The sequence below is a fragment of the Theropithecus gelada genome, chromosome X (genome assembly GCF_003255815.1).
Source record: "Theropithecus gelada isolate Dixy chromosome X, Tgel_1.0, whole genome shotgun sequence".
Classification (NCBI taxonomy): domain Eukaryota; kingdom Metazoa; phylum Chordata; class Mammalia; order Primates; family Cercopithecidae; genus Theropithecus; species Theropithecus gelada.
This window is the reverse complement of record NC_037689.1, coordinates 35,405,689-35,419,768: the sequence shown is the minus strand read 5'-3', so window position 1 is coordinate 35,419,768 and position 14,080 is coordinate 35,405,689. Positions and strand designations below refer to the sequence as shown.

Genomic DNA, 14,080 nt, shown 5'->3' with positions numbered 1-14,080 from the left:
AAAGTGGCTGGCCAGATGGTGCGGAACATATGTGGTAGGTATGATACAGCTTCCTTTGACTTTTTTTTTTTTTTAAAAAAGAACATTTAAATGTGGAAAAGATCTCAACGAGCCATTTGGTACATCTTCTACTTTTACATTATTAATTCCATTAGAATATTTTTCAAGACTTGGCCTTGCTATTTCATTAGAAAAAGAATTCTGGGCCATTTCTGGAAATTTAGATTTTCCTTCCCTGAAATTGAGTGTAAACCCTGAATTAAGATTATTATGATTTTCAAGATCACATTTCTCTGTTACTTTGGAAGTACAGGGTCAAAGTAGACTAAATGATCTTAATAGAGTGACTTAGTCTTGATGTATCTGAGAACATTCTAAATAACCAGTGTCCCCATGAGTTAAACTTCCCCTCTCTGTGACTGTGATGGATTGGATTGTTAAAAAGACACTCTTGCTTTTTTCTCCTTTGGACCAAATGTACATACATGGGAGATAGTTGACCGGGAGTAGGGATGGCCATGGAATGCAGGAAGAACGTGACCACACCAACTGTTTTTAAGCGAGGGAGGTTACAATCCCAGTTTCACAAATGTGCTTTGTTGTTCATTCATTTATTCATTTAATGGTGTTCTCGGCCGGGCTCGGTGGCTCACGCCTATAATCCCAGCAGTTTGGGAGGCCGAGGCGGGTGGATCACGAGGTCAAGAGATCGAGACCATCCTGGCTAACATGGTGAAACCCTGTCTCTACTAAAAATACAAAAACAAAATTAGCTGGGTGTGGTGGCGGGTGTCTGTAGTCCCAGCTACTCTGGAGGCTGAGGCAGGAGAATGGCGTGAACCCGGGAGGCGGAGGTTGCAATGATCCGAGATAGCACCACTGCGCTCCAGCCTGGGCGACAGAGCAAGACTCTGTCTCAAAACAAACAAACAAACAAACAAAAAACAGACAAACAAAAAAGGTGTTCTCCTTTGAAATGTTATTCTTCCTCTGTCCCTTCAGCTCACGTTACAGGAGTACAAGGGTGCTTAGGGACGATTAGAGGTAGTATAATCTTGGTTTTAATAATAATTTTGCTGATTGGTGGCAGCTTAAATAGCAGACAAAATGCCATAAAGGAGAATTTTGATCCTTAGCCAGCTGAGTGATATTTCTCGTCAAAGAGTACATAAGAGAAAATATAGTAATTTCCTATTTGATAGGCTGATTTTATTAATTGCATTAACTGCTTTATGTAGCCAAGTCTTACTATGCTGTATTTAAAATCAACGGTCAACACACTTTTTCTGTAAAGGTCAGATAGTAAATATTTTAGGTGCTGCAGACCACTCAGTGTCTGTTGTAGCTGTTCAAATCTGCCACTGTAGCATGAAAGCAGCCCTAGATAGTATGTAAACAAATGGGTGCAACTGTGGTCCAATAAAATCTTATAAATGAAAGCAGATGGTTATAATTTACCAGTCTTTACTATATTTATAGCATTGTTATGGCATTCCTTAATATTTTAAATAATAGCTAAAAATGAAGGATAACAAATATAGCTTTGAAAGACCTTGCTCAGTGAATATGGTCTTTCTTGGAAGCTCAGTGTTTGTCACTTAGTTGCTTCCAGTGATAATTTCCTAGGTGCTAAGAAGCATGACAGTCTGAAGTTCGTTCGTTCAGCCTTGTCACTAAATTACATTAAATAAGTAAATGGGGAAAAATGAACAAGGCATTGTTTTGCTTTCCTTTTTGCAATTTCCCCTTGTTTCATGCCCACCTTTGGCAATGACCACTCACAGCTGTGTTTGTCTTCATAAGCCACCACTGGTCACCTCATCTCTATCTTCTCTCTTAGGGAGAACATTTTGCAGTCTTCCCTCTGTAGGGCATAAAACATTTTCCCATTTCTTGCCAGGTGCCCAGAATCAACTTGACATTTTAAAAGACCTTTTGAGCCAAGGCATCCTCTTGGAATCCTGTGACTGCCTTTTAGGTGTTGGGATCCTGTCCTTGGGATTAAAATGTATACTGTGTTTTTTCAAATTTTATAAAGAACTATATTTAATGCCTTTATTTAAATTTGGCTCAAAAATATAAAATAGAAGTGATTTTTCTTTTCTTTCATATCTAAAGATATACTGATGTAAAAAGGCCTCTCCAGAAGTATAAGTCCAGGGGATTTGGAACACATCCATCCAGTGGTCTATCCCATCGGTGTGTCTTCTGGATCTATTCATTTTTTTTTAATGCTGAATTAAGGGTCTTAGGCATGGCTACCATGTTTTTCTCAGAAAACACGTTAACATTGAGCAGTCCATGATTTTTCATGGTCATTGCCTAGCAGCCTGTGCTTGCTTGCCTGAGCATCTGGATGCTTACCCCATCCATATGAGGAGATGAGCACAGAGCATGGATGAATCCTCTGCAGAGATACCCTGAATTGCATGGCCTGGCTTGGGTAAAAGTCAGCATGGTGGGAGGTCTAGAGGTCCATTTCTGGGTCCACAGGGTCCCAGGGTGCTCCCTTGCTTTCAACCAAATATTTATTCAGCCAGTGTTTATTGGGCACCTGTGTGCTAAGTATGTATAGACAAATTTTTTAAAAGGATACACATTTCCAGATCAAAAGTGATAGAGCTACTTAGAATCCTCTTGCTTAGGTATCTATGTGGAGGGCTTACAGACCCTTTACCAAGAGAAAATCAGATCAGATCATGAAGTGCCTTGACCTTCTGTTTTTTTCTGTCAACCCCACTGGGTTTTCTTGTCTTCGGAGAATGTAGCAACACCTATTCCTGAGAGAGAATCTCCCGAACTGTAAAGCAAAAATCTAAATCTGTTTTTTTTTTTTTTCCCCGAGACAGAGTCTTACCCTGTCACCTAGACTGGAGTGCAGTGGCACAATCTCAACTCACTGCAACCTCCATCTCCTCTGGGTTCAAGCGATTCTTCTGCCTCAGCCTCTCAAGTAGCTGGGACTACAGGTGTGCACCACTACGCCCAGCTAATTTTTTTGTTTTTAGCGGAGACAGAGTTTCACCATGTTGGCCAGGCTGGTATCAAACTCGTCACCTCAGGTGATCTGGCTGCCTCGGCCTCCCAAAGTGTTGGAATTACAGGCGCGAGCCAAAGCACCTGGCTTTTTTTTTTTTTTTTTTTTTTTTTTAATTTTTAGTAGAGACAGGGTTTCACCATATTGGCCAGGCTGGTTTTGAACTCCTGACCTCAAGTGATCTGCCTGCCTTGGCCTCCCAAAGTGCTGGGATTACAGGTGTGAGCCACCACACCCAGCCCACAAAAATCTCAATCTAAGGAAGGCTGAAAGTTAAGAAATTTTAAGAAGCCTGAGATAACATCAGTAGCTTAGGACCTGGACCGTTTCTTTAGGAGATACAGAAGCACAACTCAACTGCAAATACACCTCGGAAACACTCTTGTTAGGCTAACTGTTGCCTCAGCAAAAGAGTAGAAAATTGCAATACACGCAGAGGTCACAGTAGGATATATGGTGGTTTCTAAAGTGTGCCCTCTTGAGTGAAATTGCTAAGGTTCACCTTCAGGCTTCTCTACCTCCTGGCTGAAAGATCTCGGGCAAGTGATCATAACCTTCTCCTTGCCCTCGGGTTGTTCCCTTGTAAAAATGGAATAATAATAGTACCTATTTCAGAGGTTGGTTGTGACAAATGTAATACGTACCACGTGCTGAGTGCAGTGAATAAGTACATTGTAAGCATTCCATACATTTTTGCCATCATCATTATTGACCACAAAAATAGCAGTAGCAAAAGTAGTTTCATTGTGCAGTTCTGATCTTATCCCAGCATCTTTTCTGCACCTCCCCACCCCGGTTTTAAGTAAGTTATGTATGCCTTACCTCGAAGTCAAAAAGATTTTTTCTGAAACACTGTAGAAAAGCATGTTTCTGCTTCCAAACCTGAAATAACCTTACAAGTTTTCAGAGATTGTGGAGAGTGGAGTTGGGATTTTATAAAGGCTTTGTGAGGTTTTGCTTGCCTCACACTGTGGCTTTACTAGGTTCTTCTCCTCAGAGACCCGAGCTGCCAGATGGTGCATTGTGACCTGATCTTCTGATGGAATCATTACCCACATCAATGGCACAATCTTTTTTTTTTAATCCTTAAATATTTGTGGTGCCCCAGAAGATGTAACCCCTTATTAGGTTTTATGGGATTCTCAGAGATAAACTAGCCATAGCAACCTTATGATCTCTTTGAGATTTCAAGATTGTAATTCAAGTAACTTTTACGAGACGCCTACTCTGTGCTAGGAAATTGGTAGGTATTTTTCTTTGCAGTCCCCTAAGAAGTGGGAAGTATTGTATCATATTACCAGATAGAGACCTGAGTCCTTAGGGAGTGCCAGCTGTCACCATGTGTGTAATTAAGCAGTGGTTCGAGCCCAAGACCAGTAGCCCTTTCTGTATAGCACATGGGAGATAACTGGAACAGGATTTAATCCAGAACATTCTAGGCTCAGACGTTCTGAGTTTAAGATGAGGTGACAGACAATACTGCAGACGTCAATGGGAAGACAAGCATTTCATCCAAGATTCAGCAGACCATTGGGTTGTTTGCCAGGTTTTCTGGACTAGAACTGGATACTCGTACAGAGAGGGAGCCTGCGTTCACCTTCGCGAGTGCAGCTGGCAATAATTATAGTGCTCTGTTAGTGCTCTGTTGGTCTGAAAAGGAAACAGAAAGAAAAATATTATTGTGAGAAGCCAAATTTTCACTATAAATAGTATCTTTCCCAAATGAACATTTTAAGAAGCGGGATATGGTGGGGGTGGGGGAAGATGTAGAAAATAAAGATCATTTTGGTGATTTACATAAACTTCAATTTAGAAATGGAGGACATTCTCAATGGATCATGCTGGTACTGAAGGGTTGCATTTCAAAAGCATATTTTTTAAACTCCCCATTTCCTTTCTATGGTAAAGAATAAATAAAAATGCTGATATAGAATCTTTGCTGGAGATAGAGACACTGACTCTTTGCCACCTGAAATTGGCAGTGAACAGCAGAGCTGAAATGGAAATTGGCAGGTACCACTGGATGTACCCAGGCTCAAAGAACCACCAGTACCATCCTGTGCCAACCCTGGGGGACAGGGCTAGCCCCTTGAGCAGTCCAGGTAAATACAGCCTTGGGGTGAATTCTAATAGCAAGTCAACTGTTATCTTTAATATTATTTGTAATGGCTCTTGCAGCTTGGTGATATTTTATGTTTTGCTTGGTGCATTAATTTGTTCACACGGGCGTGGGTGGAATTCACCCTATAAACATTTTTTAATCATCTTTCTTTTTCTCTCTCCCTCTCCATTCCACCCCATCTTTCTCCACTTTCTTCTCCTTCTTCCCTTTCTTCCCTCTTCCCTCTTTCTTCACCTTCAATCACCTCTTCTTCTCAAAGGGAACAATGTATAGTGAGATATGCCTTTGGTTAACCATGAAATTTCCAATGCCTGAACCAATAATGGGGGAGGGGGGGCCACCCACATCCCCCATGTGGCCAAGAACTGGGCCAGGGCCTTCAAGGAGCCTTGGCTCTGAGAGTACCGTGAGTGTCCCCAAATGTCTTCCCAGCCCTGCTGCTCTGCACCACCCTCTCACATCAGTCATTGCCTTTGAGAAAGAGAAATCAAAGCTGTGAAAGTAGGATTGGATAACCGTGTACCCGATTCCCATCAGGTAGGTTCAGTGGGTACAGTTTCCATTTTCCTTGCTCGTGAGGAACATTGGCCATTCAGAACTGCTAGGTGCTGGATCTGGGTGAGGTGTGCAACAGCTGATTTGGGGATCTAGAAGGGGCAAAAGGCAAAGCAGTATGAATATCCAACCTCCCACGTTCCCAAAGCCAACACAAGTCATAATACCCAGCTCAGTTAGCTAAAAACTCACTGATTTTGCCAGTGTACAACCGTAGTTCAAACTACATAAAATGCAAACATAAAGGGCAGGTGGTAGGTCGGATAAACACAGTAACAGGTTTAAAGTATTTCTGTGATTTTGCATCAATCCATAACATTTCTTCCAAATGCTTGCTAACTTCTTCAGGAGTAAACGTAGCATGTACAGCTCCAGAAAGGGCAATCCCAAGGTACAATGTAAGTTGCCCATTGAATTACAAAGTCATAAAATCCATGATTAATAAAAGTTTTTCCTTTAAAATCTAAATTGTGGTGTCAGGTTAATTAAAACGAAATCTGACTTTGGATTTAGTTCTGTCTTGGCTTATGCATTCCTTCATCTGTCCTATGGCTATCAGGTGCTGGTTCTGTGTGTGCCTGTACAGCGCTGGCTAAACAGGGTGAGCACGAGGTGACATCAGCCATCCATTCTCATAGATCCTATAAAGAATATGGAGGGTTCTGGAATCTTGATTTAAAAAAACATCATTAGACATGATATATCCATACAATAGCTACTATTCAGCAATAAAAAGAAATGAAATATTGGTGCATGTTACAACATGGACGAACCTCAAAAATATCATGCTAAGTGAAAGAAGCCAGACACAAGAGACCAAATGTTCTACCACTCTGTTTATGTTAAATGTACAGAACTGGTGAGATAAGAAGTAGATTAGTGGTCGCCAGAGGCTCAGAGAAGGGAGGATTGGGGAGCAACTACAGATGGGCACAAGGGATCATTTTTGGTGTGATGAAAATGTTCTAAAATTAGATTGTGGTGATGGTCACACAACTCTGTGCATTTACTCAAAATCATTGAATTGTACACTTAAAACAGGTGAATTTTATAGAATATAAATTGTATCTCAATAAAGCTGCTTTTTAAAAAAGCAGCAAAAAAAGCCATGAGATGTGCATAATTCAAGGGTGGAGAGTGGGGAAAGGGGTATTTTTTTAACGTGACAAGAAGCCCTCAAGTTATCAGAAACTACTGCTTGAGGGAAGAGTCCCTCTTCATCTTGAGAGTCTTTAAGAGTCTTCATTTTAAGAGTGTTGAATGACATCAGGCCAACTGGAAACCCAGAAAAATACTTATTCTTTCCTGTATTTTAGTTCATTAAACTGGTAAAGAATAAACACAGTATCTTGTTGGGGGGAGTGAAAAAACCTCTATCAATTGCTTCTGAAGAGTTTTCTCCACTTGTTGAGCAGTTCCCTGTAAAAGCATTGCAATAAGATTTGTGTGCTTTTTGATCCTACAGTGAAACACCAGAATCTGGGTGTTCGTAGCAGCAGTGGCAGCTGAGAAGAAACATACGAGGCTCCATTTTCTTTTTTTCTGAAACTGATTTCTTTCAGAATTCCAAAGAATTGGGGTTTCCAAAAGATAACACAGTGCGTACATCATGTACTGCATGATGCCGCTGCTCAGTGTCTCTGCAAATCTAACTCATTAATCTTTCTGGAGAGCCCAACGCTATAAACAACTCCTTGTCCATTCAGGTGAGATTTTGGCACCAAGGAAGATGAGATCAGAACAGGTTTTGCTGCCAGATGAGTTAGGGGAGAAAAACAAAAACATTACTTTTCAAGTTTTTTGGAATTCCAGAATGATACGATGAAAGATTGTGAAAGTCTAATAGTATCAGGTTGCTGGTGATACTACTGCAAGTGAGAATTCCATGAACTAGCAGGTTCTTGCCCGAGGGGGAGAAACAAAATCACTGAATTTGATTTAAAGAATTATCTTCCCAGATCCTGAAACAATCTCCACCTACACATAGTTTTAACCTTTTGTGTGCATTGATGGAAATAATTGGAAAAAAGATGTCTCCACGGGGACTGCTTGTGTCTGGAGCTGTCTGCAGAGACCTTATGTGTGATATTGTAAGGCCTACAGTGCAGGCCACAGAGTGAAGGGACCCACTCCAGCCATGCCATTGCCTTCCCAGACACTTACAGATTTTGTTGGCTCCTAAATCAATGCCGTTGCCATTCTATACTTAGATCTCCAACCCCAACCAGATGGTATGAGGCAAAAAATAGGGAATTCCATATGGCTTTTTTTTTTTTTAATTTTTTGCAGAGTTGTCAGCCTTTTTCCATGGGGAAAAAGAGGTTTTGATAAAGGCTGACCAGGAAATTTTTGCCAAAGGAAAATGCCTCTCCCACTCATGCAGTTACTGTAGCGGAGACTGCCCTTATCCAGGAACTTCCTTATTCCCTGTTGGAAAGGTCATGGTGGTTCCAGGATGGTTCCAGGATCCTTTTCATGGTTTTCTTTTTCTTGCTACTACTTCCCAGTAGAATTCCATCTTTAGGAGTTGGATAGTTATTCTTTCGTTGTCTCTTTTTCCTTTTCAATTTTTAGCTGCTTTGGACATGTAGTGTCTACATCTTTTCTGCCTTCAGGAGATGAAAGGATGTATGGCCACATGGGCTATCCCTCGCGATGCTGCCCTAGGGGCCTGGCCTGAGGTGGTGGTCTGAGATGCAGGCAAGCGATGAAGCAGGGAGTAGTTCATGCTGAGTCTCCAGTCAATGGAATATTGTGCTTAATATGGAGGAAGTACTTCCAGGCTGTTGTAGATTGTGTTATACAGGCTCCAGAGGATAGCCTAAGAAACTCTAGATCCTCTATTCCAAGTGCAGGCTGTGGACCAGCAGAATCGACACCTCTGGGAGCTTGTTAGAAATGCAGAGTCCCAGGCCCCAACCAGCCCCACTGAATCAGAATCTGCATTTTCATAAGACTTCCAGGTGGTTCCTATGCATGTTAAAGCTTGAGAAGCACTAATTCAGAGCAAGGTCCAAGAGCAAGAAGGGAGAAGACAGGAAGGAATTGATTATGTGAATTTACCCTCAAGAGATCTAGAAATCTTCATCTTTGGAAAAGATAAAGAATTGCTAAAGGTATTCATCCTTTGTTCTTTCCCTTTCTATTTAGGGAGAGGCATGTCTAAGCAATGCCAAGGCAGTCATTAATTTGCTGAGTCCTGGCTGGTTTGAAAAACAGTGAGCTTGCTTCTCTTACCTGCTTGTCTCATGAGGGAGCTTGGGGAAGGGGCAGTGAAGGTGAGAAAGGTTTGTTTCTTTGTGGCAAAGTGAGGGCCAGAGGAGAAAGCAGTTGATGGAAGCTTGGGAGAAATTCTCAAATGTCTCTTATCTCCCTCTTTAATATAATCCAATGACATGCAAGACGCCGTGACTAAATATAGGCTGCCATTCTTGGTGGACTAAAAGTGGTTCTTTATATACAGTTAAATCTGTAATTCAGAATTCAGTCTCACAAGGAAGGAGTAGAATAACCACCCACTTCACATATCACCAGTTTCCTCCCTCTCAAATCCAAATTGCTCTGATGTTTCAGTTAAGATGGCCACAGGTAATTCCAGAAGTCAGGATAAAGAGCACACCCTGTACATAGGGACTGTCACAGAGGATGCTGGGAGAGGAGGGCCCTGGGGAGTGTTGGTATTTAGCAAGAAGCCCAAGTGTTGTGATTTGCACCACAGAGAACGGATTCCTGAGTCACCTCGGGGTTTGGCGGGTGGAGGGCAGGGTAGCAGACTGACAGGGAGGGTCCAGCACTGCTGTTCACTCATGTTGCACTGTGTCTGCCCAGATGTAACCACAGGCTGACTCCTGGGAACTGCAGACTTTATCCCTTGGCCCCCTTCTAGGCTGAGCCTGGGACTTCTCTCTCACCGATCTGCTTTGTAGAGGAACACCTGTAGCTATAAGTCCTGGGAAATGCTACTGGATTTTTGTCATTGTTCTTTAGTGTCACTCTTTCCTAACCTAAGGTGTAAGGCCACTAAGTTTGAGGTCTTCTCCCAAACCACTTGAAATGTATTTTAAGAGGGAACAAAAACCCTTAATCCTTCTGCATGTACCATTGTACCTCTGGCCATAGTTGGGTGTCTACCATAACTGACAGTCTGGTCGTGCCATGTGGGTTCTGCTGGTGGTGTCATTCTATCCCCAGAGGCTGGTTGCAGAAGCTTTCTTAGCTTATCCAGCCTAAGCCAGTGGACGCTGTCAGTCTGTCTGATGCCTTTCAATTACTCAAAATGTTTCTGGTTACATGGAGGTAAATGGTGAACACAGTGGAAGCGCATTGTAGCTCAGGCTCATGCTGTAAGGTCCCTGAGATTTTTAGAGTACTTTGCCTTTTTTTGAGATGTATCAATTCTTTCATTTTCAAAGCACCTGCAGTTTTCACCAGAAAAGTGCCATATACAGCAGTTAATGATTTTATACTTTATTTACTGACTGCTATGGCAGTCGTGATTATATGTGTGTGTGTGTGTGTGTATATATATCACGACTATATATACACATATAAAGAATTTATATATAACTATAAACAAATATATATCGATATAAATAATTTCTTGATTGTTTATGAATGTTCCATTGTTTATGTGCTATATTGTTAGTCTGTGATTAGCACCTGATTATGTAACAATGGCTTACTGTGTCTGTGACATATCAGCTCCCTTTGTCTTTTGGTCTTGTTTGCTTCTCATCTTAGAGTAGGCAGACAGAGAAAGCAGATCAATGAGTATTGAGTGTTGATCTGAGGCTTTCTGTCAGACATGTCTGATTTTGGGGACACTGACTTGGATTATTCAAGACTGAGTAATTCTCGGTCTTTGAGAAGTAGTGCCATCTGTTATTTGCTGCCTTTGAAATTACATGTTTTCATATAAATCTAACTAGAGTCCATTAAAATTAATTTTGCTTTGAAATCTTTTGCCACCCTTAGAGGTAACTGGAATTACTCTGAAGTAGCTGGGGAGTAGCTGAAGTCAGCCACTTGGGTCTTCCCACCTCCCCAGGCTGTGTCCTTTTGGGTGCCGAAGTTCACTCCCAAATAAGCCACATCCCCACCCCCTGAATGCGTCCATGTCTATGAAAAGCTTATATGAATTGGCTTTTGTACTAAACGGAATGCTCTGGGTGTCAGAGTCATTTAGGTGGGACAAATCTTTCTCTGAAGATCATCATGCTTGTAGTTTCTGGAGACTTCCATGAACAATGCTTTCACCCCCAAGGACTATCTAGGGATGAAATGTCAGGCTGGTAGGAGAGGTAATGGGATCGAAACAAGCCTTCCTGTGTCTTGAGAAAACCTTGTTTACATTCATGTGCTGTTTCCCAGTGGCAATAAATCGAGATTCCTGTGAGGATTTGACAGACCAGGCTGGTGATGCCACCCACTGTTTTTGTAAAGAAACTGTTATTGGAATCAGCGAGGCCCATTTGATTGTCTGTGGCTGCTTTCATACTCCACTAGCAGAGTTGAGAAGCTGCAACTGTACACCCTGCAAAGGCAAAAATATTTGCCATCTGGTCCTTTACAGAAAACAATTGCCAATCCTTGACTTAGAATTTGCAAAGTGTGCCAAAATGCAATACTCTATCTACTGATGTTAGGCAACACCTAAAAACTTTGCCTGGCACTCAGCTTCCTAAAATCTTCTGCATCAAATATCCCTCACCCTCTGCCCTCCAGGCCCCAGAATCCTTGCTCTCTGTAGGGAATAGGGATTCCCTGCTCACAGGCTGTCAACTAAGGCTCAGCCCTTTTTCAGAGAATTTCTTGGCACTTTTTAGAAGCTCAGCCACTCTGGCCTCTTTCAGGTCCTTTTCTGAGTTTTCCCATAATAAACCAAGTCCCGTTAAGTGGATATTGTGAGCTACTTTCATCTAGTGTTCTATTCAGTGCACTTTAGCAAGTTTTATTTTCTGTGTATAGAAAAGACATTTGTGGTTTATTAAATGTAGTGTTGGGGATCGTTTCTTTAATTTTTTTTTTTCAAAGCATGAGGTTCCAGTGCCCTGAATCAGAATCCCTAAGAATGCTGGTTAAAAATTTAGATTTCATATGGGCATAGTGGCACACATCTGTAGTCCCAGCTACTTGGGAGGCTAAGGCAGGAGGATCACTTGAGCCCAGAAGTTCGAGTTCAGCCTGGGCAATATAGCAAGACCCAATCTCTTAAAAAGAAAAATCAGATTCCCAGCTACCCTATCTGCAATGGGTCCCAGAAATTTGGCCCATTTTAAGAAGCTCCCCCAGGCAATTCTAATGCACAGTAAAGTTTGACCACCACTGCTATATACATAGAAGGCCATAACCCCTCATTATAACATCTTTGGTAAAGTATCATTTCAGTTCAACCTGTGTATATCTGTGTTCAATCTGTATATGTATTTACAGTTAAGTGCTCAAAATCAAATTTCCACATCTGTAACAGACAGTACTATTGAATTTGAAGTAAATTCCTCTCGAAGTAATGTTTTGCTATTGCCACTATATCATTGTATATAAGAGCCAATGCAAAAACATTCTATTGTAAAGCTGTAGGGAAACATCAGAGCTCAGGCTGTGTGTTAGTTATCAACTGTTGCATAACAAATTTCTCCAAAACATAGTGGCTAGAAACAAAAACATATATTATCTCGGCTTCCATAGGTAAAGAGTCTGTGCTGAGCTTAGCTGTCTCAGAAACTCTAATGAGATTGCAGTCTCATCTGAAGGCCTAACTGGGGAAGGATCCACTTCCAAGCTCATTCACATGGCTATTGGCAGGACTTGGTTACTTGAGGCCTCTTGGACTGAGGGCCTCAGTTCCTCACAAGCTGTTGGCCTAAAACCTCCCTTGATTTTTTGCCATGTGTGGGCTCTCCATAGCTACTTCATGACATAGCAGATGACTTCATCAGAGAGAGAGAGCAAGTGAGCAGGTAAGAGAATGTGCCAGCCAGAGAGACAATGCTAACAGGACAGAAGTCAGTCTTTTGAAACCTAATCAGGGAAGTGATATCCCATCACTTTTGCCATATTCTAGTCCTAAGAAGTGAGCCACTAGGTCCAGCCCACATTCAGGGGAGGGAATTACACAAGGCCATGAATGTAGATTTGTGGGGATCATTGAGGGTGTCTTAGCTGCCTGCCACAGGCTGTATAAACATTTCACAGTTCATATGCATCCTCCATCTCCTTAATGATCATAACCTCTTCACTTTCCCAAAGCCTCACCTCTCAGAGAATGTATCACTGGGTTAAATGAGTACCTGGCAGGTGTTTGATGGCCTTTCTGAGGCACTAGACTCTAAGCTCTCTGTGAGCAGAGGTCTTCACGCCTTGCTCCCTGCTTTGGCCTGGCTTGGGACCTGGGACCAAGAAAGCACTCGTTCATAGTGTTGAATGATGATCACCTTATTTTTAGCACTCACAATGTGTGACTCTGTATGAAATTGTCTAATTTTAGTGTCCATTGTATACATGGCTCATTTCCTGGGCCAGGCTGGTCAAGACCTTGCACTCTGAGAGTTGCATAGGAGCTCAGTATGTGTTTGTTAAGTAAGTTAAGATTAGATTGGCTACTCGTGGTCAGGAGTTTGAGACCAGTCTGGCCAACATGGTGAAACCCCATCTCTACTAAAAAAATAAATAAATAAAATAAAATACAAAAATTAGCCGGGAATATTGGTGGGTGCCTGTAGTCCAAGCTACTTGGGAGGCTGAGACAGGAGAATCACTTGAACCCAGGAGGTGGAGGTTGCAGTGAGCAGAGATTGCGCCACTGCACTCCAGCCTGGACAACAGAGCATGACTCTGTCTCAAAAAATAATAATAAAAAAAAATAAAAAATAAAAAAAGACTAGGTTGGCTAATTGAGGTTTCTAGAATCATCTGCATGTAAATAGGGTTAACTTTTTGGGATGGTTTTCTTGAATAAGAAGTTATCAGCCTGAGCTTCACAGTAGAACCCTGGAAGGGAGGGGAGGTCTTTTAAAATCCCGAAGCCACATCCAGACCAAGTCATTCAGAATCTTGAGGGTGGGGCCCAGGCATCAGTGTTCTTGAAAGCTCCCCCACCAGGTGATCCCCTGTGCAGCGAAGGTTGAGAACCACTGTGGTAGACCAGTGTTGCCCAATCCAGGGGAGTTTCTGCCTTTCAGGTATCTAGTGGTAGAGGTTAGGGATGCTGCTAAGCATCCTACAGTGCACAGGACTGCCCCTCCCCCAACAAAGGATGGCCCATGCCAATAGTACGAAGAGTTGAGAACCCCTGGGCTAGGTCCTATGCTTTGAGTCAGGAAATTGGTTCCAAGTGAAGCAGTAGAAGTCCATGGGGTTGCTTTGTC

The 14,080-nt window shown here is 42.1% G+C and overlaps 1 protein-coding gene across 8 annotated transcripts in view; it reads left to right on the top strand.

Moving 5' to 3' along the window:
• The window catches only part of GPM6B (glycoprotein M6B), a 170,223-nt gene that overhangs the window by 127,156 nt on the left and 28,987 nt on the right, over nucleotides 1-14,080 (top strand). For 3 of the 8 annotated variants that reach the window (XM_025371615.1, XM_025371614.1, XM_025371616.1), the window contains exon 2: nucleotides 5,020-5,139. The exons of 4 other annotated variants lie outside the window; for them this stretch is intronic. In XM_025371615.1, coding sequence (XP_025227400.1) covers nucleotides 5,020-5,139 — 120 coding nt within the window. Of the gene's footprint in view, nucleotides 1-81; nucleotides 120-5,019; nucleotides 5,140-14,080 lie in introns of all 8 variants that reach the window. One more of the 8 variants, XM_025371617.1, reaches the window with a different exon arrangement.